Source organism: Metopolophium dirhodum, chromosome 3 (genome assembly GCF_019925205.1).
Source record: "Metopolophium dirhodum isolate CAU chromosome 3, ASM1992520v1, whole genome shotgun sequence".
NCBI lineage: Eukaryota > Metazoa > Arthropoda > Insecta > Hemiptera > Aphididae > Metopolophium > Metopolophium dirhodum.
The window spans coordinates 39,839,666-39,866,145 of NC_083562.1; the positions used below are offsets into that span (position 1 = coordinate 39,839,666).

At 28.9% G+C, this 26,480-nt stretch overlaps 1 protein-coding gene across 22 annotated transcripts in view; it reads left to right on the plus strand.

The window, feature by feature from the left end:
* Positions 1–195: 195 nt before the first annotated feature.
* Positions 196–26,480, plus strand: part of LOC132940386 (MAP7 domain-containing protein 2) — a 39,184-nt gene continuing 12,899 nt past the window's right edge. Inside the window, exons 1-9 of one of the 22 annotated variants that reach the window (XM_061007955.1) lie at positions 7,456–7,551; positions 11,232–11,359; positions 23,636–23,707; positions 24,210–24,278; positions 25,038–25,138; positions 25,251–25,418; positions 25,522–25,649; positions 25,811–25,959; positions 26,077–26,181. In XM_061007955.1, coding sequence (XP_060863938.1) covers positions 11,290–11,359; positions 23,636–23,707; positions 24,210–24,278; positions 25,038–25,138; positions 25,251–25,418; positions 25,522–25,649; positions 25,811–25,959; positions 26,077–26,181 — 862 coding nt within the window. In that variant the 5' untranslated portion in view covers positions 7,456–7,551; positions 11,232–11,289. Of the gene's footprint in view, positions 502–6,399; positions 6,506–7,455; positions 7,552–11,231; positions 11,360–13,637; positions 14,074–21,158; positions 21,539–23,635; positions 23,708–24,209; positions 24,279–25,037; positions 25,139–25,250; positions 25,419–25,521; positions 25,650–25,810; positions 25,960–26,076; positions 26,182–26,480 lie in introns of those variants that run through there. The other 21 variants (XM_061007956.1, XM_061007957.1, XM_061007958.1 and 18 more) reach the window with 21 other exon arrangements.

Here is a 26,480-nt window from a genome sequence, read left to right on the forward strand (position 1 = left end):
GTATCACACACGTCATCAATTATGATAACAAAATAACAACTTCTGGTAGTTGATAACAGAGTCTTATCGTCAAAATATACACAAACGATAAAAAATTATCGTATCGGCCGCGATTCGCCACAATGGTTAACATGGGTTATATCAGACGGTCTTAGAGAAAATATTATTTTATTATCGTACGGGTAGTGGGAACCCAAACACATCGATCGCCCGTAACAATTTCAACTATTTACTTAATTAAGCTGACATTATTATTAATTTCTAAGCATTTCACTGGACCGCGTTATAATCCACATTTCCTCGTCGGTATTCGTCGTTGTCGTTGTCGACGATTATAAATGCCGTAAGCGGAACACTGACGGCTCTATTATCAGTACGCTTAGTCGTCGTCCGTTTCAATATTATATCTCGTGTGGCGGCACTGCCAAAATTTCTGGACCAGTCAGTATCGAAAAATGGCAGAGTTCGTCAGGGTGACTTCCAATCCCTCGATAAATTCAGGTAAATGCAGTTAAATTATAATCTATGTACAATTTACGTCAACTGTCAAGTCGGGTCGCGGACGTAGGACGCGGTGCTCCGATCGTTGACGGACGGCCGGAGCGGGAGTCCGCAATGCGGACGCCCGTCCGCCGCCGCCTCCGTGGTCGGGGGTACACTTATCAGTACGAAAAATACTGAAAGGCAACAGTAATGTTCATTGCTCGACCCTCAGCTCTGCCGGGCCTTCTTAAGCTATTGCGTCTTAACGTCCGCGGCCCTTTGGCAGCAGGACGTTTGCGCGTTCCGCTGATCGGTGATCAACCTCCAAGCCCCTGGAGACGTCCTCATGTTCTGGACGTACCCTTAGCTGTTTTCCCAGTTTACTGTCTAAGAATGTCATTGGACCACCTCCCACTAAACCACCCCCTAACACCTAGACAATTGTAATTGTAATTTTTTATTATACCCCCCCCCCCCCCCCCAGACAGTGGATATAATATGTAAAGTCAATATTATTGTTGTAGAGTGTAGACATTCATTAAAAAATATAATGTGTAGTAGGTACTCAACATTCTGGGCGAGGTTTCGAAATTCCTGCCATACATTACGGCACTCAAAATTGTACATTGTTTTCTAACCCCTTACAATAATGAATCACAAATTTTTTTTTCATGCGTGGTTTGTAATTATTATTTAATATTATGTGTCAATAACACAATTACAGTCACACTCAGAGGTATACTATTAACTGTAACCATAGCAACTTTATAGTCAACATTTAATTTACCTAACTGGACATGTTTAGGCGTGTATCATATATAAATTTAAACAATAGTACAATTATACATATTATATTATGTTATGCAATCATTGTATGTGAATGACTTGGTAAATTTGTTTAAGATTCCAAGCATTCAAAAATCATTAATGTACTTTGTGTTTTAAGTAATAATGATTATTGTATAAATAAATGTAATTCAAGTATTATTCTGTAACATAACACTTAACTTTAATATTTATGCATTAAAAAATATTAAGACTGTTTCTACTTAAATCTTAATATTATAGAAATAAACAACTCAATGCCTGTTTAATTTAAATTGAGTCTATAGTTTTGAATACTGCAGCATATTATAGTAAATATAAATGTATTAATTGCGTATATCTCTAAAGTAATAATTTCTACCTAATAGTCAAAAATATTAGAATCTTAGTACCTATATAATGTCCATTATTATATTTCTGTTTACTGTTGAGAAATAAAGTGTTACCTACTATTTGTTATTAATTACAAATTATAATGTTTAATATGTTTCATACATTTTCTGCATAAAATATTAATAAAAACAATATATTTTCAGAGTGTACCGTTATTGTAATTTGATAATAGTATTTTTAATTTAAATTTTTTTATCAAAACATTCTATATTAATATTTTTTCTTAAAAACATGTGTTTATGTCATGAAGCAATGCGTAAAAAATTGCATTTTGTTCTTTTTTTATTATCTATAATTTATATTATAAATCAAGTTCCTATCCGTACAACTTTGAAGTAAAAATATATTTCAATTGAGTTTATTACAATTATTAGCTTTATCACATTAAAGTATGATCTTGATAATTATTAAGTAGGTACCCATGTACTTAAAAGTTATAAATATTTTAATTACTTTGATAGGTGTGTAGTATGTACATTTAAAAATTTAATGACATTGGTAGATTAAAATAACACATTTTTATAGGTACCTAACCTACAAGTACCGATTGAAATTTAACATCATTTATATATTATTATTTATGAAATTATTTGGGAAATGCAAATTTCATAAATCAATATATCTATCAGATGCCTAAATATTAAGAGGATTTCATACTTGCATGACATGTTGTCTATGTCTATAACGCAAAACACCAAAATGTGTGTTCGGTAGTTTGAATTTCGTGTTAGCTTAGATATTAGAGTGATTTATAAAATGCAAAGGTAAGAATATTATAATATGTGTTCTTTCATTAGTTTTTTTTAGTATGTTAAGATTTTAAATGCTCAAAACTTGCTTTAACATTAAAATATTTTAAATATCAACGAGAAAACAAAAATGTTATACTTACCTTTAAATTTAATTAAAGGTAAATGCATTCTAATATTAAACCTAGTAACTCAGAATTGGATCTGCTGTATTCTCCATTTGTTTGACGAAGACTATATTTTCAGGTGTAACTTACTTTTAAGGGATTAGAGATACATTTAATCAGAAAAAGACAATTGAAATAAAACACTGATTGTTTTTACCAATATAACTTGCATAATAATTTTTAAATAAATAACTAAGTCCTAATCTTTATTTTCCATGATTTCACTATACTTGATATTTCAAAAATAATCAAATACAAATATCAACAAATTCTAAATCTTTCATTATGAGTTATGAAATTAATTGTTTATATGGCTATAGCCTAGATCCATTTTGTATTTTAGTTGTTTCATGAACCTTTTCAAGTTAATTATGCAAATGTATTAAGTTTAAATAATAGACTTACCTACATAGTTTATGGCATGGCAGAGAAATTCCTTAATTTATATTGGGCTATGATAGAACAAATACAAAGTACCTATGAATATACTTTTAGAGTTTTTTCAAAGTAACTGTCCAACTAGATCTAAAGCTTTGAAATTTGACCTGGAGCATAATATAGAATAGGTTTTTTATGGGTTTTGTGGGACTTAATGGATACTATATTATCTAAATTTATAAGTAATAATTAAGTGTAAGCATGCACATAAATCAAATATTTGTACATTTCTAGCATATAAATTGACATGATACATACATTAGTTTTTAATTTTCTTACTTAACCATTTTTGATACTTTAGTGTCACTGAATAATCGGTAGGTACTTACTACTTACTTACATTTAAAAAACAAAAATATTAAAAAATATACACCTTTTGCTTTTAGTAAATGAGTGACTGTTTGTTTGACAACTATAAATATTTATAAATATTCACCTGAACATAACTGCAGAAGAGCAAATGATAATATAAATCTTCATTAGGTTATAAACTATGATAGGAAAAAAAATCTTTAAACATTTTATCTATACTAAAATTGAAAAATAATACTGTATTATTACTTATCATTTAGTACAATTAATTACATAATTATTAAGGTTTTTTTAATCATTGATTTCAATAAAATAATTTATAAATTTATTGGTATATATGGTTAATTTCATCTATGGTTTGGTAGAATTGTATAAACTGTAATGTGGGTTTTGTGAATCTAATGTAAAATTTTTTACTCGATAAATACATGTACTGCGTTGTACCTATGCCAATTAAAAGTCATTAATGACCGACAAATATGAATCAAATTTCCTTATAAAATGTCTGTAATTTTAAAATGATTATACATGATATATATTATTTTTGGCTTGTTGCTCTCAGTGTTTATCACTAGTTACTACTTCATAACTAGATAAATAAATAAATACCTTCCTAAACATATTTATTTATCTTTGTTTATTTACCTTATATATGCCTGATAAAGAAGTATGACTATAAACTTGGCATTGTAAAATAACAAATATTTTGAAAAAAATGTATAATAGGATGTTAAAACTTGTGTTAAAATTGATGTTTTATTATAAATATAATAAGTATTGGATATTTTTATAATAAGGCACAATGGGTACATTTTATTTTATTTTTATGTACTATTTATCAGGCAACAGTCGCAATACAATATGTCATTCCTTCAATAAATGCCCTCTAAGTCGCATGTAGTTCTACATTTCTAGTATATTGATAATGTACTTTTTATTTTATTGGTATTTTTTTAATTCTATTGAATTAAAGGCATTCTGTTTTGATGTAATTTACTTTTTGTAAGTGCTTAATGATTTGTAATATATTTAAAATAGAATCATTTTATTTAATGTATGTATCTATTTAGTTTTCTAGATGTAATAACTAATAAATACTCAAATAATAAAATTTCACTCCTAGGGGGCTGCTTTCTACAAAACAATATGTAGCATATTATATAATATTATCAACCTGTGTGCTTATTGTACTCAATAATATTACAGATTGAATATTTAAAAAAAATGTATTATTCTGAATACATTTAATTTTATTGTTATTCATACAGTTGTATTGTATTATTGTTATTACTTCAAATGATTCATTTGAAATATTTTACCTTATCAGGTTATAAAAATGTTTTGTTGCAAAATGCTAATCTAATTCATAAACGTCATTATCCATTGGCCATATCTTATCCAAAATACTTATGGTGGTCTCTCTTAATTGTTTGTGTTGTCTGTTATACCTACCATATCAATTGATTTATTTACAAAATTACCCTTCAATTTATCTTATAGCGCTTTATTTTTTATTTATGCAAATTACTAAATTAAAAAAGTTAATTTAAAACTGAAGAAAAAATTTCAGAATTTATGATGATATAATAAAATGCCAAATTACTTACTGTTTTTTATTGTTAAATATTATTAAATATATTTTTACAATGGGTAAGTTACGTATAATTATACAATTAAAATGTATAAATCATAATATATTTTTATTAGAGAAAAAAGAACATAGTATACAGAATATATTATAATATATAAAATATAAATAGGTACAAAATGACAATTTTTTTTTTCTACGGTATAATAAATAATATGTACCTACTATAGAACTAATTATCGGATAACTGGAATCCCCAAAATCTATATTTTATTTTAATAATTTATGCATTCTTAAGTTTATTTAAATATAATTTTTAATTCAAATGTAAAAATATGTTTTAAGTTTAATAGTGTGCCCGTAAAGTATAAAAATAAAATAAAACATTACGTTTAAAAAGTTTTGGTATACTTTATCGAATGTAGTATAGATTAATTGACAGTATCGTTCAATTCTTACCATTATTTGATTAGTTCTTTGCATGTCTAGTGCCATTATTACATAAGGTCGTAAAATACACGCCTTTATGTTTGGCTTTTAACTGATTTTCTTTTATTACTATTTTCAATGTTTTATACATATTATTTTCGTGTTACTTTTTCACTATTTTTCAAAATATATTTGCTAACAAGTAACAAAACTGATTTAATTAAATAATTTTGAAATGGAAAAACATATTGGTATGTAATATATTAATACTTATTATCTATATTATATGATTTTATAATATTTACTTATTCAGTCTGTGTAAAAGTACCAAAATATTAATTAACATGCGCCAATATTATTTTTACTTTAATTTATTTTGTCAGCTCCAATGTTAACTAAAATCTTAATTTTATCAAATTTGACATTTTCCCTATTTTGAAAAAAATATAAAATAAGTAGTACCTATTCTCCATTATTTAAAAAATTAGCCTGCATCCTGCAAGCTTCATAAAAACATATTAACTATTAGGTATTAACTATTATTATGAAATGCCTATAAAGAAAAATATAATTAATATAATTATGCATAATTTGTTTACTTATAAAAACATAAGTTTTTAAATGTACGAAAATTATCTATTAGGAATACCTGTTAACGTTAATTATGGCTTATATATTAAAATAGACTGCTATTATGGCGTATAAATTATATATTATAAAATTGTAATACTGGACAAAATTATTTTAAACATTTTATTTATTTATTCAATTGTATCAAAACGATTATTCACGTATTTCAATTATTAGTATATAAAATGTTTAATAATAAGGTCTTGACATTATAGACATCAACTCTTCAAAGCCCCTCTCAGTAGTTACTCAACCACTGTACTGTTCAAACGTTTTACGAAAATTGTCTTGCATTTAACTATGCGGTTTCTTAAATTTTAAATTCAATTTAAACGATATGTATTTAATTTTGTAATTAAACTTTAGTTTAATAGTTTTAGCTTATAATTATTTTTTAAATATGAAATTTAACCGCACTTTTTATTCTTTCCATTCCGGTTTGTTTTTTGATTTTGTGAATCCAAACGATCTTGCACAAGTCTCAATTCAAGGTAATTTTTTTTAGCTTAAAAAAATAATGAAGTTTTGTCCAAAATTGAATTTTAATGATTTTTTTGTGATTGCTGTCGTAAGTTATGATCAGTGTTTTCCATATTTCGAAAAAGTACATTTTCACTGATTGATAGACGATAGTCTATTCGAACAATGTTTATTTTATGTAATTTAAGACTATCGATAATAATAATGTAAATACGAATTATTTAAGTTTTTACAGTTTTTAGTAATTACACAACGGCACAACGGGCCAGTACATTTTGATATTTGTGAGTAGTTTAATATTTAAAATTATATCAGCGAAAAACCGGGTGTCTCTGTCGGCCACATTTTCTTGTAGTGAATACACTCTTTTCGTTTTTAATGTCGTACCCAAGTGCCAACCGTTAAATTCAGTAACCAATGACAAATATTACTGAGGAAATATTAATAGATAATCCGTCTGAGGCTTTCTTCAATATTTAAACTATTTTCTGCTTATTTTAATCGTTTTAATTTTTTGTGAGTTTAATCAGTAAAAAATAATGTACTATTGATAAAGCTTCGGTAGAACCCTACATTAATTTTTGTACCTGTTAAACAGAGAAAAACTCCATTTCGCTTGGAAACCTATAATATTTATTTATACGTTTAGGATTTAGTAATAAAATAAGTTTTGAACTATTATATTGGTTAACTCGAATGTAATTTATAAGCTACGTACTTATAACTATAATTTTTATCAATAATTATGACACATTTTTCTTAGCGTCATAAACTTAAAAATACATACAAAATAATAACACGTATCAATGCGTTAGTTTTCATCGTCACAACACTGTTGTGTTACCTACAGTAAAATTTAGGTAGTATACTATAAAACAGCCGGACTCACAGTTGCCTATTTTACGTGTTCATATGCGTACTTCCGGTATAGTTATTGTACGTATTTATTTGAATTGTGTAGCACTATACACTCGTACCAGTTTTAATTCAACTGTTCGGTGATGTTCATAAACATCTACACATAATCGTGCGTTCTTCTATTATGAACTTGTTCTTTGTAAGTTTATTTTGCTTATTTATCACTGTATTTTACTTTATTATTCTTTAATAGTTACCAAATACTTATAACTTATTAGTTATTATTTAAACAAAATATTCCTTTAAATATTAGTTATTTTAGCATAATGATGTATGTTAGTGTTTATTACAATTTCGTATTTTCTTGTTTTTTATGTTATCTTCTTTAGTTTTTATTTAGTCTCGAATTCCTAGATCTATTTTTACCATTTGTCTTTGTGCTTCACGGGGCAATGTCAACCCTTACTGTTCCAGACATTTATTTTAAGATTTCTTGTTGACTATATTTATATGTATGTACACAATCTTCTTAAGATGTGGGACTAATGTAGTTGATCTTTCTCTGTATTTACCCATAAAATATAACGATAATTTGTATTTTAACAAATATCAATAAATAATATAATTATATACTTACAATAAAATATATTTTAGTATTAATTTAGTCTAATAATTGTATAAAAAATAATCTACATAAATTAGTTTAAACATATTATGTTAAAACCATCGTATTGTTTAAGTCTTATTTTTAGCTCCCAAGTTAGTTAATATAAAAATAAGTTAGTTATATTTCTACTAAATGTATAAAAAAAATATAGGCATTTGTTTATTTCAAAAATAAACTAATTTGATAGAAAAAAAAATACAAAACAAACGTAATTACAAATTGCATGTATAAATGTAGTCATTTAAATAGGTATTATACTGTAATTTATGTATCAATAATTTATACTTAGTACTTGCAATAAGTATCAGCATACTATAAAATATCAATCTATTTCACGTTTTAAATTTAGTTTAAGTTCTAATAAATTATAATATTTACTATTTAGTAGCTAATCGAAATGGGTGTTTGCAATACAAATAGCGTATATTATAGCTATATTGTACTCAATTAATAATTAGGTTGAGATTATTAACTCGTATTGCAATATTGTACTATAATCAGTTATTAATTATTGTTATTAACTATTTCCAAAATTATATATTTATTATTTATACATAATAAAAAAATATAACAAGTTCTATTCGATAACCGGTATTAAAATTTTATAATTCGATGTAAATTCCCAGCATAAATGTATTCAAATACAATAATTAACGAAATTAACGAATATTACATATATTATATTTATATTATGTTTATGTAAATTCGTTTATCATTTTTCACTTTGAAATTATTTTACACTTCGTAAAGATCACAGATTATTTATTTTTTAACCGTCTATAGGTACAAAATATACTATATGATTATTTGTAAATTGTATAAATAGTTATCGAAATCATTGTTCAATACTAATCTATTATTTATCTATGTACATTTTATTATTTTTAATTACTCATTATTAGTCATTAGTATAATAATCCTTCGTCTTGTTTTACATAAACCAATTATGTTATTTTAGTTATTGAGTAGATCGATGAATTAATTGATTTTATAATAATATTTATTTATTTTTTATGTTTATCAGTCTTTTGGATAGAAAAAAGCTTTGATTTTCAACATTGATACTAAGCAAATTGTATCTAGCTGGTACTGTAGGTCATAAGTAAAAAATGTCCAATATTTTACAAAATAATCCTGATACTTAGAATAAAAAAAAATTACGGAAAACGGAGTATATAATATTATTATGCTATAGGTACCAGTTTTTGACTAAATCGATTGTAATTTCGTTGTAATTAAAAATTGACAATTTGACAGTTTCACTAATTATAATATTAAATATAATAGCATTTTCTAAACATAATATAATTTTCAAAATACATATTTTACTCCTTTTTGAGCTACTTATGGTAATTTAAAAAGTTTGACTTTTTTGTATTTCCCTTTATTAAAATTTTTATTGTAAGTCTAAAATCTTGAATACAAACAATTTAGTCCCTTTTAAGTTTTATTTATAGCAATTTATAAATATTGAAAATGCAATGGCATAATTTCTTTTTATAAGCTTTGTCGTTCAAATTTTGATAATTATTTGTCCAAATCCCGAAAATTTGCAAACTATTTTGTAGTTAAAAATGATTAGACTTAAATTGATGGGACTTCATGACATGTGATGGTAGGGGTTAGTCTAAAATTAGATCATGACACAATTTTAGACGCCTTCTGGGGTCACCAAGAATAGTGGGAACAGATAATTCCTAAATCAAGGGGTTGTGATGATTGTGGAGATCGGAGTACATGCATTTGTACAAAATCTAGGCAACGTTTTTTACTGTTTGGATGGATAGATCTTTGTGGAGGGTATCATTAAAGACATAAAACGGGGCTTTAGTTGTAGGCATTTGGATTAGAAAGATTGGATTTTAGTAATATTTGAGGGTTTGACGGCACCCCATAATTGAATGCCACATGTCCATATTGGTTTGAGAAGTAATTTGTATAAGATAATTTTATTTTTAAGGTTTACATGTTTAGATGTTAAAAGAAAACGTAATTGACGTGACCGATTATTTAGAGCAAGCCGTTTTGTGTGTATATACGTAGCCCAGGTTAGCCGGCGGTCTAGGTGAAGACCTAAGTCGCAAACGTTTTGGGCAGATGGGAGCGGAAGGTGATTAAGGTACACAGGAGGGCAGTCCGCTTGTCGAAGCGTGAATGTGCAGTGGACGGATTTGGTTTCGTTAACTTTTATCCCCCAGTCTTTATACCTTAATGATAGAAGATTAGGTGGTTTTGGATGAGTTTTGAGGCCGTTTCAGGGTCTGAGTGCCTTGTCGTCGGCAAAGTCCCCAGTAATTGTATGGGCAGTAGTAAGTTAGTCAGAGGTGAATAGGCTATTTAGTAGTGGAGAAGCGACCGCTCCTTGGAGGAGATTTGATATTAAACGTGTAATAACGATTTTTGTTATAATTTGAAAAATATTTACTGTAGAAACTTGAAACATTCCAGTGTTACTAAAATTATAAATTTTACACTATTCAATTTTCAAGAATATGCTTTGAAATAGAGACTGGCTTAGTCTCCGTTTAGAATCGAAAAAAAAATCAATATTGCAAATTTAATTATTGAAATCATATTAAACTTTATTAATCATAATAAAAAATATATAAACATGTTTTTTCTGTGTTAAGTATTTGCAAGTTAAGTTGATTTGTCGTAAGCCCTTTTAACAGAGGTAATACGTGTACTGATTTATATTAATAGAATAATATACTTTTACACATACTTAGTTATTTGTTTTTAATTTTTTTGGGATTAATTTTTGTTTAATATTATGTTGTATTCATTTTTATATTTTATCTACCTAAATTAATCGTATGCCAATATCATACTCATATGATAAAAAGTTATAAATTATTATACTTACTTACGCAATGTAATATGTAGGTAGGCGTTAATATTTAATTAATTGATAACAAACCATCAATCTTAAAGTTGGGCCATGTCTGGCCCATTTTCGGGCCTTTTAATAAAAACTTGACGTTAAAAGATTTTTTAGTATACATTTAAAAATCCAGGGATTTCTGAGTAAACTAAAGACCAACTAAAAATTTGAAAACACTCCCTGCCTAGTGTCTATTGCCTACCGTTAATAGGTACTTTATAATTATAAATTATTATTGTTATCCTTATCATTTATTCTATTTTCAGCCCTTTATATTATGATTTACATTAATTGCCAATTTATTAATGTATGTATATTTTTTTTTCAGGTGAGTAATCTATTATATTACACTGTATACGAAGTATAAGTAAGAAAATAGTTAAACTATGAATCATGCTCTCACATTTGTGTTACAAATGGATTGGGTATCAGATAATCAATACAATCAGAATTGGAGTAAGTAGATTTATTATATTATACTCGATGTTAAATTATAAACGTCATAACAAAAGGATAGAAAGGGTGAACAAATTTAGTATGGGTATTTAACAGGTTCAGTTACAATCTTCAGACGTCAAAGTTGTTTGTGTTTGTATCCATTTTCTATATATTATTTTTTTATTCGCGTAGTTTGGGGTTCTATATAAACATATAATTCAAATATCATCTTTGGTTTGAGTTTCACTTTCGTGTTCATCATATCATGACAAAACAATAATTTGAATATCCTTTATTCTTTTATAAATTAATTTGTAAAATATGCGTCAATCATGATGTGTTACGACATTTGAAAGGGATATATCTTTAGAAAGTGTCCCAGTTTAATTGTAGAAAATCGAAGGTGTCGATGAAAAGCGTGGTACATAAAGGTGATGGACCGTAACTGTGTCCAATCATTTCGAAGTATACCACTGTTTTCTACACAATTTTCACTTTTCAAAGACATGGAAATATTGTTGCTTGTTATCTTATATTTGTATACAATATACGAATTACATACATAATTAAACATTTTATTTGTAAAATTTTAGGTAGGTATTTAAGTTTGAAATTTTTAATTAAACCGTGGCTCGTTGATAATTTTGATGAAGAGCCTTTGTTTATGCTTCATAAAGTGTGCGGTCGTTTTAAATTAATTAATATATAACTTATTTATACACCCGTTTTAGTGAGTGGTTTTTAGTTGTAAATTGTAGTGAAGATTCAGGATTAGAAAGTATATAAAGATGACCTCAGTACGTGATTTCAAAATAAAAGTTAAAGCTGTGTTGTATTACGTTATTTCTACTGTTATGTAGGTACATGGATATTTTCTTATAGATATTTACATCTGTCAGCTATTTTTTTTCGTGTTTTATATTCTGACCTCATTTCCTGGCGTTACTGGTTTGTAATAGACTTCCCCAACCAGACTGACCAGGGTCAGGGTCATGTTCATGTATCTAATGTCCAAATGAAGTGATGAGTAATAATCGGCATCTTGTTGCTATATTATGTTGATACATTCAACGGGAAATCACCTCTTCTATTAATTAGTAATATATTAAAAGTCTATTATTTATTGTTTTACAGTTCAAAATTACACATTTTATGTTCAAAAGCAGTGGTAATACTGATGAATTGTTAGGTACTTTTTAATTTTTTTTGATTTAAGCTTAAAATATCATATATCTTCATTTTATTTTCAATTAATATATAAAACTAAAGTAAATAGGTACATATAACTTTTATACCTAATAAGTATTGTCAAAAGTTCAATAACGAAATTGTAATATCACTTATTAAATAATAATTTACTTTGTATTAGTTCATAACTCATGAAATCTTTTATTTTAAAATAATATCTTTACATTTTCTTGAAAAAATTGTCTCCTAAAATTGTCAATTTTTGTATTCCCCCGATTTTCAGATTATATTAATACAAGGATGAAATTACTATATAGATTATTATCTAGTTAATAATATAACTAAGTATTATAATATTTATATCGGAATCTGTTAATCACAACAATATGTTCAAATATTAACTCTCTGTTTCTTATTTTTTCTCAAATCAAAAATTTGGTCACTAATTTTATGAGTAGGTATAACGTTAAAAACCCCAACTCAGATTTAAAGTATTATATGTACCTATACACATTAAAATACTTCATATTTTCCAGCATAAATAGGTACCACTACCTACTGTATATTATTATGTATTTGAAATCGTGAGAGTCTAAATTGCTCGTCTCTTTAGTAACATTTATTACGAGACTGTGTATCAATTACTATGTTATCTTGTGTACGGATTAAAATCAGAATCCCAGATGGATTACCTATGAACTTGTTAGAATTTCGAAATATTATAATATCACGAGAAATGTGTTCATGCGCAGATGATACGCTCTAAGTACAACAATAATAATCGGTAATATATAATATTCATTTTAAACAATAATCAGCACACGCTCCCGTTTAAGAAACAAAATAAGGCCTCGAGTGTTTATTTTTATTTTATTGATCAAGTGTAAGTAGTAGGTACTCAATGTCTCAATCGTAATAATAAATGTACGTTTTATTCGCAAATTATGCATCGCAAAATCGGTTAGCGTTTTGAAAGCAATCATCAAAACTATTATGTAGGCACATATTATTGTACATCAATCGACTGCAGAGTTATACGTCCCCTCCAGCCGCGCTGCCGGCGGAATGTCGGTTTCTGCACTGGTTTCAGGCTTCAGTAGGTTAGTAAGTGTCGTTCGTGCTACTCAGTCGCTAGTCGCTCCGCCGCTGGTAATCCGGCCATGCGATTCAGGAGCCATTACACTATCAAATTTCAATCGATTCGCACGTGCGTACGTTAGTACAATTTTTATATATATATACTTATGACGTATATAAATAGTGTTCTAATTTTATTCGTGCGAAATATGATGTGGTTTACGACGTGACATGGTCGACGGATTTTATTATGGCGGGTCTATTAAGAGTACCACATTACCGGCATAGTGGCGAGAATAGTAGGCGAACCGGTCCCGAAGAAGGGATCGATAATTTGTTGCTGGTGCCGGAGAGTGTGCTGGATATGGACGGCAATCAACTTAGGGACGACTTGAACGGATTAAGATTTGCATTTCAAAAACAATATCTGCAGGCGGATCTCGGTCCCCAGGGAAATATTTGGATATGTAAGGTTCACGATGATATATATTATATAGTTTTACACGTTTATTTCTGTAATAATTATGCTGGGTTGCAATTCTACATAATAAATATAATTATATACGGTTTTGTCACTGTGGTTGTCTTTTTAAAATGGTTGGTACCTCTAAAATAATATGCAATATGTATGTATAGTATATATGTGTCGAACAGTTACTTACTATTATATATATATATGTATGTATAATATATACATTGTGTATATATATAGTACCAAATCGATGAATATTTAATCAATTATGGAGCTTGACCTAAATTATTTTTATTATTAATATTATTATGTGTATGTATATCGTATATTTTTATTGAACGCATACAACTTGTAAAATGGATACTTACTGTATTTTAGTATTTTATTTTATAATGTGCTGCAATTGTATACTTGGTTCAATACATTTAAAAATAATTCTCATGTATATATATTATATAAAATGTGTTAACTTTACCACACCCTTTGACTACAATATAAAATCCATTTAGGTAATTAGTTTGAAAAAATTAATAATTTTACTAAAAATGGTCATTTATTATTCATTAAATATGTTTAGTATTATGTTTACTATATTATATAAACTAACTGTCCAGTGTATTTACAATTTTTAATTTATTCCTATATTATTCAAAAATAAAAAGTAAAAAATGTTTAACGTGTGATAATATTTCAAAGTTGACTGATTTATTAATGTGTTCTTATTATGTTATTGTTTACCTAGTACAATTATGATAACAACTGATAATAATAAATATTTATCTATAGTATATCTAACAAAATTCTATACCATGTAAGAGATCGTGATAATTCAATTTTGTCAATATCACTTTTCAGTTAATGTCATAAGACATCAAACTCTATCGTTATTATTTATTAATGATAAGCTCTAAGAGGATGTCATACCCGCTTACAGTTATTGACCCCTTCTTACGTACAACATAACAAATTTGCGTTCTGCAGAACCAATTTTGTATTGTTTAATTGTTAGCTCTAATATTAAAGTGAATTGACTTATCAAACTTATAGGTAAGACGTAAGAACGTGATTGTGATCCCTCATTAATTATGTACAATATTTTAGTTTTTAAATACGAACATTTTTATATTTTACATAAGTCTTACTTATAATAACTCGCTTAAAAATTGTAATATCGTAAAATACATTTGTAAATTTCCAATTTTCTACGTTTGTAAGTGGAAGCATCAAATGCTGGTGTAACGTTCTCATAACTTCAACTGATACCCATATTTATTTATATTGAAGCCGATTACCCAAGTTTTAGCGTTACGAATATGTTGTTATTGGCAACTTAGAGAAACATACGTATCAGACACGGTTTGATGATTACTTTTTTTCCAGCCGACGGATTTTTCGAATGGACATTGTACGTTTTTCTTTTTTGTTAATGACTGTATAAAAACGTTAGCCATGAGATCTTTTTTTATATAATTTTTATTCTGAGATTGACACGTACGCCTATTGTTAATATTTAGGCCGTATCGTGCAATAAACCTATTTCAATGACCATCCTAAGAATGTTCTAATTAACTGAAAATAATCCGATATTTTTTGAAGTCGATCGTAGTTATCTTATTATTTAAAATTACAAACATATTTTAGAACATGCTTATTGGAGGAAGTAATAGTTGTAATTTGTCTGAATTTTACTGTATGAACAATACATTATTCGTGAAAATACATAATTTATTGATATATTAAAAAATTCATATAATATTGGGGTATATTTAGGGTTTCTACATTACCTTTTTTTATTATTAATTAATTTACAGTTTTATACAATTTAAAAAATTTATGCAATATTGTGACATTTTATGCTATTAATAAGTAATAACAAAGCTCATTATAGTTATAAACGTAAAATATTAAAATAATTAAATACATATAGCTTGATGAAAAAAAATTCTTGCAAATTGCTGTCAAATAATTTATAAAAATAACAATTATATAATGTGACTACGGTTGAAAAAACAAAAATATAAATACATACGTAGGTAGGTACTAAATCGTATTAATTTTATTTTATGTTTGACTACTCCAGTAGCGATACTCGAGAACAATCGACTGAACATTATGATAAAAATGACGCAATTCTCACAATCGTGTAATTACAGTAATTTGGCCAGTGAAAGTGTAACTATGCCAAATTACATTAGTCCATAACGATATTCCTAATACATAAGAAAAAAAAACGATTTAATATTTTGTAACCGTCACAAAGATAGAATTATATCAGTTCCCAGATTTTCTAAAAATCTTAGCTTTTGTCATGGAACCCGACAAATAGCTGATAACTTGCAATAGTTCAATTTATTAAGGTATTCTATCTAGCCTTCAACTCCTATACAACCTTGACATTGAAACCCTGGAGATTCTGAGGCATCTAATTATTTTCATATTTATATGCATGTATTAGTTGAATGTAACAAAGAAATAATAATACAGTATCCATGTGCGTGGTTTGGATTGAAAATTATACACATCAGTTTCTTAAAATAATAATATGATCTATCTCGTATTCTCGTATAACTACACGAATTTCGTTTTTTAATCTAAGTGTATCAAGAAATCTATTGATATTATAAAGATTTGACTTCAGTCTGTTATCATTTTTTTGGTTACACTGAGTATTCCAAGAATGTTTTAAAACATTACTCCTACCATCGATTATACGTAGTAGCAGACACTTACTAAATTCTAAATTTGTGGAGTATTATACTATTATGCGTATTATGTTATAAGTGTTTAAACTGAAAACTTAACAAATTTGGATGGTTTTTCCGAGAAAAAGTTTGAATTGTATCTTAAGCTTTTTAATAACTTGAGTAATTAAGAATACTTCCTCAATCATTTTTTTGGTATTTTCTGAACTTGATTTTAAATTAGCCAATATTTGATATTTTTATTCTATACATTTTTATTATTATCATGTAAATAAAATTTTTTTTTCTAGTACAAACGAAAACGATTAGTGCAAAAATATTATTAATATATTTTTTTAGTCAAGTAAATTTCAATTAAAATGATTTAGCAAAAGTACGTTGAATAGATGTATTAAGCTGAGGAGAATTTAAATTAAAAAAATTATCACTTATCATTGAAAAAGTGTAAAACTTTTATACTTTTATTATTTGTGTTAGAAAACAGTCAATTATACAAATCTGTACAAAAGAAAGAGCGGCTTCGAGAAGCAAATGCATATCATTGAACCCTTCATCATGCACTTTACCCTAGCCAGACATAGGATACAGTTGACATATACATGTATAGTTATTGCTATATTAAAAGTGTATTGTTATAATATTCATTATATTTTAGATATTTTAAATTTTAAATGTGGTAGATTTTTTTTCTCGGGATTATTGATTATAATCTATTTATTGATTTGTTATGAAAAAGTTAATTCGGTCATATTTTGTCCTTACTCGACGGACGACATGATAATGATTTACCTATAAAGAAGATAAAAATATTTTTGTAGATTCATTGTTTTAATTGCTTTTACATTTAAATGTACCTATATATTAATAAAAACGTAGTACCGAACGGTTGCACCAATAAACTAGTGAGCAGTCTTTTACCCTATCTCCACACTTTTGAGGTACTAAATTATATTTGTTATTATTATACTATTTTATACTATTATACCTAGAAATATTATTTATACTTATATTATAATTGTTTTTCATAAACGCGATGAAAATATTGTTGTTCTATTATTTTTTTCTTGTAATGGTCGATTAAACTGTGAAAATTATTGTTGTTACAAAAAAAAAAATAGACATTTTTCTAGTAGGTTCTCTTTCATATTGTTACATTTTTTTAAGTTTAATTGTTGGGCAATGACCACGTGTCATTCCGGGTGCTACGACGCTACGTGTATACCTATATACTGTTGTATTTGATCCGGAAGGTCATTGGAATTCCTCGTCTAATGAGTTCTCCGGTTATAGAATTAAATATATTTACTTGAATTTGGTAATTAGTTTATAGTTTATACCTATCCACCATAACTTCCAGAATTGATTGAAACGCTTTTACGGATCTTTACGGCACGCTGCATACTGCACTGTGCGATCAAAAATCCGTATAAGGTATTTGAATTTTACAATTAACCGTTAATTTTTTTCCACGCCACTAGTCATACATAGTTGATAGGTATAGTATGCATACAACCATTTGACCTCGTTTTGACAAGACATAAGTAGAATATAAAATAGTATTATCTGTGGTTATTGACATTCAAATTTACATTATGTATAATATATTGGTATGATTATTATATTATTGACAATCATCTTAAATATACGTCATATAATTTTTCTTATCATAACTTTAATTAATTTGTCCCTTAATACATATTTGTATGTGAATCTGCCATTTAGCCATGATATTTATAAAGAACACTATTATAGTCATCTATGATAAGCGTTTATTCATTTGAAATGCATTATATTTTATTAAGAAAGCTGCATCTAGGACACATGACGGATAATGTGTACGTAAAGGTTATAAAAGAGTACATGGTCTGAGTGAGCATCACTAATGTGAAAATATATACCAAAGATATAGGAGAGTAAAAAGTGAAAGTTACCAAATATCAGGATAATTCAGGACCATTATTTGATTTTAATTTGTTTAGTTTTATTATTAGGTACCCATATACATTATATTGGTATATATGTACCACTTTCTGGCATTCTAAGGTTAACAATATAATAGCATTGCTAATTTTATTTTATTTTTTTTTTAAATTATTTATTCCTTAAGAAGATGAAGGTATAGTTTGGAATTTCAAGTAGATAATATATTGATACTTATATAAATTAAAATATAGTAAAAGTAATTTACACATTTATATAAGAATTAAGATTTGAATTCAAAAGGTTAAGTATAGGTGACCATAGAACATATATCCTCTACACATATCCTTTCTACAATATACTCAAATTTTAAAATAAATAAAACGTTCTTAAATTAATTTAAAAATTTCATCGTTACAGTACCTACGTATCATACATGAAATATAAACTTTTGACTGTAATTTCATACAATACTGTATAAAATCCTCTGGATTTTTAATTTTTAATTTTACTGCAATAGACTTTCGAGGAAAATGTAATACTAATATTGTTTTTGTTTTGTATTATAAGATTAACAAGGGTACAAGGGATTTTTGTCTCAAAAATTGTTATATATATACTGAACTTAAAATTTAATTTAATTTATATATGTTACATAGCAAATACATATTATTCGTTAGGTTCCTAGCGTTACATTTGTTCGCCTTTTATAAATATATATATTAATTATATATTTATATATATTATCTCTAAAAAGAAATTAATCTTTTATACAATTTAGACGGGAATCGAATTACGCCTATTGGTGGAGATATTATATTCCTTTATTTGTCAGTCGTAAACGTATTCGCGTTTATATCCATTTTGCATACGTTGATAATTTTTTTACAATAGAATAACAACATAAATTCTTGAGTTTAAAAAATGAATAATGATTAATGAATGTTGTTAATATAAATTAAATGTTTTATGGCCCGGCTATGAAAAACATTTAAGATAGTTATATATTTATATTATTTGTGTTTATAGGCTACAGTTGTTAACAATTTAGTATTCTTTGAGAATGGAAAGTATTAATAAAAACAATAAAATTTAAAAACGTTAATAGGTTATTGCGCCTAAAGGTATAAATGTATATAATAATACAAGTATATCTAAATAAATATATTTTATATTATAGTGTTTAGATAGTTTTGATATTTTAAGTATTCAGTTTAGAGTTATATATATCTTAAACACTGAACAGCATTCCAAACTATAATCAGTATTATTAAGTATCACATTCATAATACGATATATTCAACGGTTCATTTTTCCTTAGTAACTATTACGTAGATCATGCGCCGCCGTGGTATACTTAATATTATGTCGTTTTGAATTTTGATATTTAAATTGTTGACGAGTATTATTCGTCGCGAGTACGTAGTACTTCAGTTTTTCTTTTATTACAATATGTTAGTATTGCCCTATTTGACAAGTGAAAAAAATTTTTTCAGAGTAAATAAAAAAAAGAAAATCGTATACGACCGGAATAACTTGTGATATTGTGTATAGATAAAAATGTGTACCTGTTATTTATCTATATATAGCATTCGACCGATAGCTATCTCCAAAATGTATATCCCTTTAGAAGATTTTCTATCGTGGCCGTTCATAAGCATTATGATATTATTTTAGGTACGTTTCTTTTTAAAACTATAAATGGCATGTATCCATACTATTTTATAGCTCTTAAAGGTGAAACAAAAAATTCCCTATTTGAATTTATAATAATAAAGGAATTAATAATTATAATATACCTTCACAGCTATCTCTACAATATTATTCCTCATGCGCTGACTCGTCTGCGGCGGTGATAACCGTATTATACCGTCAACGTGCTTACGCGCATATTATTATAATACATTATAATAAGTAGTCGACGGTGGCACGAGCGCTACCTTCTCGTTAATTAGTCAAAAACTGAAAACCCCAATACCACACAATAATAATATTTAAGATAAATACCGCTCGCCCATATTATAATACACTCATATCAGTCATAGCCATAAAATAATATACGCGTGTACGCCGACGAATTACGATTATAATTAGACGATTGTTACTACCTATTTCTTATTTCTCCGACCAGTTTTCGCTCATAAACCGACACACACACACACACTATATTAATATTAATATTAATTTTTTTTCACGGGCCACCTCCGTCCGCGGTTGGTGCGCACGGCGTAAGACGTATAATATTATATACGTGAGCGGATCTAGACGGACGAACGGCCGATCGACCGACCGACCAACCGACCTACCGCCGACGTAGTCTCTCCGCTCCCATCACGAGATACGTTTATACAATAAAATATGTATGTGTGTTGTCTTATAATATTATTATGTATGTCAGTCGCAGCCTCGTTTACGTCGTCGTCGCCCGTTAGTTAGTCGTCGTCGTCGTTGAAGTACGAAGTACTTTATCGTTGTAATTATATCGTTTGCGGCTTATAACGCGCGTATATTGTATTGTGCACAGCAGTTTGTCGTCCCCGACGGCCATGGAACGTCCCGCTGAACCGCTTCTCCGGTGTTTCGCCGCTAACGATGCTTTACATCGTCCGCCGTCACCCCCGCCCCGAAAAATACCGGAATCTGCGTTATTTGCCCTCCGGGGCATATTGGTGTCGTCTCTACAGACGTCGGGCGGCAACGGCCACCGGGTCGACGCGCCCGTCCCGCGAGCTCGCCACGCTCCTGGCCGGACATCGTCCTCGTCGCCGCCGCCACCTCCTCGACGTCGTCCACGTCTGCACGTCACATTTGACTCGCCAACTGCCCGCGCCACCGCCGGTACACTGTAGCCGTTGGTCTTTATATAATTAATATACCTACATATGAAACGATAATGTTTTAGCTAGACTTAAGACTTGTATTGACTATTCTTACGACTTGGCTACTTGTTTAAAATTGCATAAGCTTAGACATGCTGTAGTTATATAAACATGTATTGTTCTAACGGTTGGCAGTTAACCCTTTAAATTTAGCAGTAGGTAATATCAAGAGTGCCCGTTGGATCAAAAATCTTGTTTTTGACTTAACGAATGTGGACAGTTGGAATATTGAGATAATCGAGTGGGTCGTAACTCGTAAATTACAATTTTTCCAGGTTTTTTGGTTTAGAACATCTGGTCCTTATAATTTATCATCGTTGGTAGACAACGTTTATTTAATATCGCATCGACGCCCCTATGGTGGATACGAGTGTATGCTATTAAACTTTCGCGATGAGTCATAGAGAGTTTAATTCTTGAATTCTTCCCACCACCACGCCCCGTCTACCCGGTTCGAGTCGCTGGCCGTCGTACATTATTATTATATTATGTTCTTTTACCGCACTATACACGCGCAAACACATTTCCGATCATTTATCGTGGATCAGTCATCATAATATTATTACGTTCGATTGTAGCACAACGACGACAACTGTGACGACAACAATCTGTTGGTAAAGTTTCACCGTATATACCTATTTTTACCAAATGCGGTGAGTATAGGCTTCTCGTGGCCCCGATTGACTCGAGATTTCGCTATAACGGAAGACATGTTACAAACATGATGTGGTACGCGGGGGCGATCGAGAAGAGAAGATCGCTGCGCGTCGTGAGATCTACATAATCGATTATTTGCGTCATATTATATATTATATATCCGGCCGAGTGATTTTATGATTAAGTCCACTCGAACTCTACAGAATGTGCAGAAGCTTTCTCGTGTTAAACACGTCTCATAACCTATACCTTATACCGTGATAATGGGAATTTTTATCCTGTCGTGTTAAATACACGCTTGTCGAAAAATGTAAGCACTTGTTGCTAATACTTACTGCATGATGTAAGTACTTTACTAGACAGATGTAGCCAGAGTGTGTTTATTGGGTTGCGTTCCTGGTCGTCCCAGCCTCAAAACGTTGAGCCTATAAAATATACTGCAGTCCGTGAACAGAATTTAATATTATATCGTCGTCATATTTTACGGACAACGTATGTGCAGTCTGTCTTAACGCCTTCGCCGCCGTTGTAATATATTATTTCTCGGTAAACGTAAAAAACAGACTCGAAACAGGCTGAAAGCCGAAAATTATTATGTTGTTGTCCGGTTTAAGAATAGAAACAACGTGCGCGACCGTTCTCTTTGCGCCTCGTGCTCATATTGCGTGTGTCCACTGTGCAGTCCGCATAACGTTTTCTTTTTAGGAGTGGTCACCGACCGTCTGTATTCGTTCGTGAAGGTCGCGACCGCCATGATGTCATTTTCGAAAAAAAATGTGTTTTTTTTTTCATAAACTCCATTTACGGTGGCACGAAATAAACGAGGCAATGTCGAATAGTTCTATAGGTACATATAAGAAAAACGTAACTTTTTTTATATTTATAAATTATGCTTATAGTGGTGGCTTACATATTATTATAGTTGTATGCCGCTCTGGCTAATATACACTGCACTACAACAGCTCGACCGCGATGTTTACACATCACGATCACATTCGAATAACCGAATTAAAGGAGAATCTATCTCTACCTCTCTCTGTATTCTGGGCTAGATGACGATTCGTGCGAGTTATTATATTTTTTGCTCCGTATATTATGTACGAATGTAATTTATGATGAGTCTTACGTGAGTGGGCACGAATTTCGTATACCCACTCGACTCGTTGAATAACACAATAGGTACGTTTAGGATATAATATTATTGTTGTATTAAATTCAACTGCACTGCAGCAGTAAACGGGATCGGCCGAATATTTAATGCCGCCATTATGATAGAACACTTCTGACCTACGAATAATCCTCATTTATCTTAATAATGTGTCATGCTTTAATGCTTGTAACATTATAATATTATATTATACAACTATATAATTTGTATTATTATTTTTTTGTTTTTTAGCAGGAGTGACCACTGTTAACTCTGACAACCGGCCAAGTACGGCACCAACACCACCTCAAAATTCTTCTAGAGGTTAGCATTTAACAGTTTTATAATATTTTACAACATTTTAAATTATCATTATACCTTAGGAGTATATATAATTAAACCTCGTAAAATAAAAATAATATTTTTATTAAATTTAGATCTGCAAAATGTTATTCTGTAGAAAACAAACTTTAACTTTTCCTATATACATCAAAGATGTAGTTGTATTTTAGTATTTATAAAGTGTCATATTTCAAATTATTTCCGAAATTATATCATAATAATATATACTATTAATTTCTTTAATATAATTAATTATATAACGAAAATTATGTTGGGAAAATGTACTAGGTCATCAAATATTATAATATAGGTATACTAATATTATTTACTATTTTATATATTATATGTATAAGTATATTTACGCATATTTTAACATTTCACAAACGATAAACCACTATAGAATAAAAATATAACTTAGCTTTTTAAAATATTATATAATATCCTTAAAATATAAATGCGATTATTTTTTTTTCTATTCGATCAGCAGGCGGACTTCATTGGTTTGCCCATGGTGCAGAATCATTTGACTTTTATGATGAAACAGACGAAACAGGTTTACATAAATGTTTTGCTCTTGTCTAATACATGTCTTATAGGACAAAAACTAACACAATATAATATTAGATAAATTATCGTCTGTTTGTTTGTCCATTATTGTATTATCGTGTTATACTAACAGTTGTTTGGTATTTTAAACGCATCGTAGTTTTATATAGAGTTCGAACTTAAAATAAATAATATTATATTTCATTATAATACTTAAACGTTTAAATTCAGTTGTATAATGCGTAATGTATAAAATGCTAAATCATTATTGCATATTTAATATTTATATTCAGAGTAATCGCAGAATTGTTTGGTTCGTTACTAAAAAAAAAAAAAAAACATAAAATTTGCTTTTTAAATTTAAACACCAAATTGAAAATATATATTATGTTATGGATATATTGACTATCGAGGCTATACGCAATCAAATGGTGTTCATTTTTCGATGTTTTTTTTTACGCTAAACAATTTTGTTTAGTCTTTGAATTTATTATTTTATGCTGGGTGTTTATTTTACATTGAGGATATAATTATAGCAAGCTACGAAACTAATATTTTCCTTTTGTTTTATCGTAATAATAATATCGTGTGTTTGTGAGTCTTGTGTTTTGATCTTAAATAATGGGAGCATTACTATTTATACTGCTCACACGTGCGCTTCTCGGTTCTCAATGCCATTTGAGTGGGTGATTGCGGTTATTATGGGTTAAATAACTGTTGTAGTAGAACAATGTATTAAAATTGGATTATCGTTTTTGTCCATAAGGAAAAGAAAATGCAGTCAAAGACCGCGAAGAACGATTACGACTTGTTCGTGAAAAACACGATGAAGAACGTCAAAGAAAACTCGATGAACTCAAACAACAGGTAATTTCGTGTCGATGATCCGATACGTTTGTTATTTATGCATCTATTATTTGGTGGACGTGTTATCGGTGCGTTCATAAATATTAACCGTATCTTTTGTTTTTCGTTTCAGGCACTGGCTGTACAAAGGTATCGAGAACAAAAAGAGGAGGAAAGACGGAGACGTTTAGATGAAATGCGTTCACGAGATTCTGAAAGGCGACAGCAAGTGGAAGAAAGAAAAAGACAATTGTTTGAAGCCGAGAGAGAGAAACGAGACGCTATACTAAAAAAAAATCTAGTAATTATAAAAATAAAATAACTGGCTTTCAAGAGTTGATCTTGTTTGTGTTTAATCGATTATTTATCTTAAACGTAATATCATTACTCATTACTCATTATAGGAACGCGAGGCCAGAATTGTGTCAAAAAGAAGAAATGAGCGTAGTTCAATTGTTTTTGCATTCGGAAGTTCGACGCCTCGCATGCTTGAACCATCAGAAACCGGCGGATCGTACTGGGCTAGTCGCAGGTAAATAAAGTGTACCTACTATAGTTTGAAATTAATTCCTGTTCTCGATTTATTTCTCGCATACTTACTAATTAGATTCTTATCATAAAATACACAGTTAAGCGTTTGTATTTTGCTTATGTATTATTGTTTATGTTAAATTGCATCAAATTGTTTCTTAGAGCTACATCTACCAGCAATGTGATGATGCTGAGCAGTACAACTCCCATGGGCCCTCTGACAAGGAGGTCGTCAGAGCGCGAGCTGAACGAATGTTCTGGGAAAAAAAGGGCTGCTTCAGCTGGCGGTCTGTCGAACCGCAGTACTGACGGTAAGCTCGTCTACATATATTTTGTAATATTACCTTCACGCCATATAGATGATCAGTGTTTTTGGTTTACGAGTTCAATAAAATAAACTTTAGAAAAAAAAATTGTTTGAACGTCAGATTTTTCAGAGTACAATAATAAGAGACATTCCGTAATGGATGTTTTGCGTTGGAGTGATATGTGTTACCCTGTTATCCCAGAATACCCTGTAGATGTGGGGTGTGGTGAGTTTTTGGGGACGAAAATCCTATACTATATACGTGTGTCATATCCTAATATAATTGTGTGTCGATTGCATAACACCTATATATAATATTAATTGAAAATGCATGTATATTTCTACTTGCGAATTGTCTGAGAACCAATTTGTCCAATAAAACAATGTTGTTGTGAATTAGTGCGTGATTTTACGTATGCTGTGTATTAATACTGATTGAATAATCTTATTCTATCGATTCTGTCTGTTGTATAGGTCAAAATAGTTGGTGTGAAATTGTGATTTACGTAATTTAGAGCTTACTAT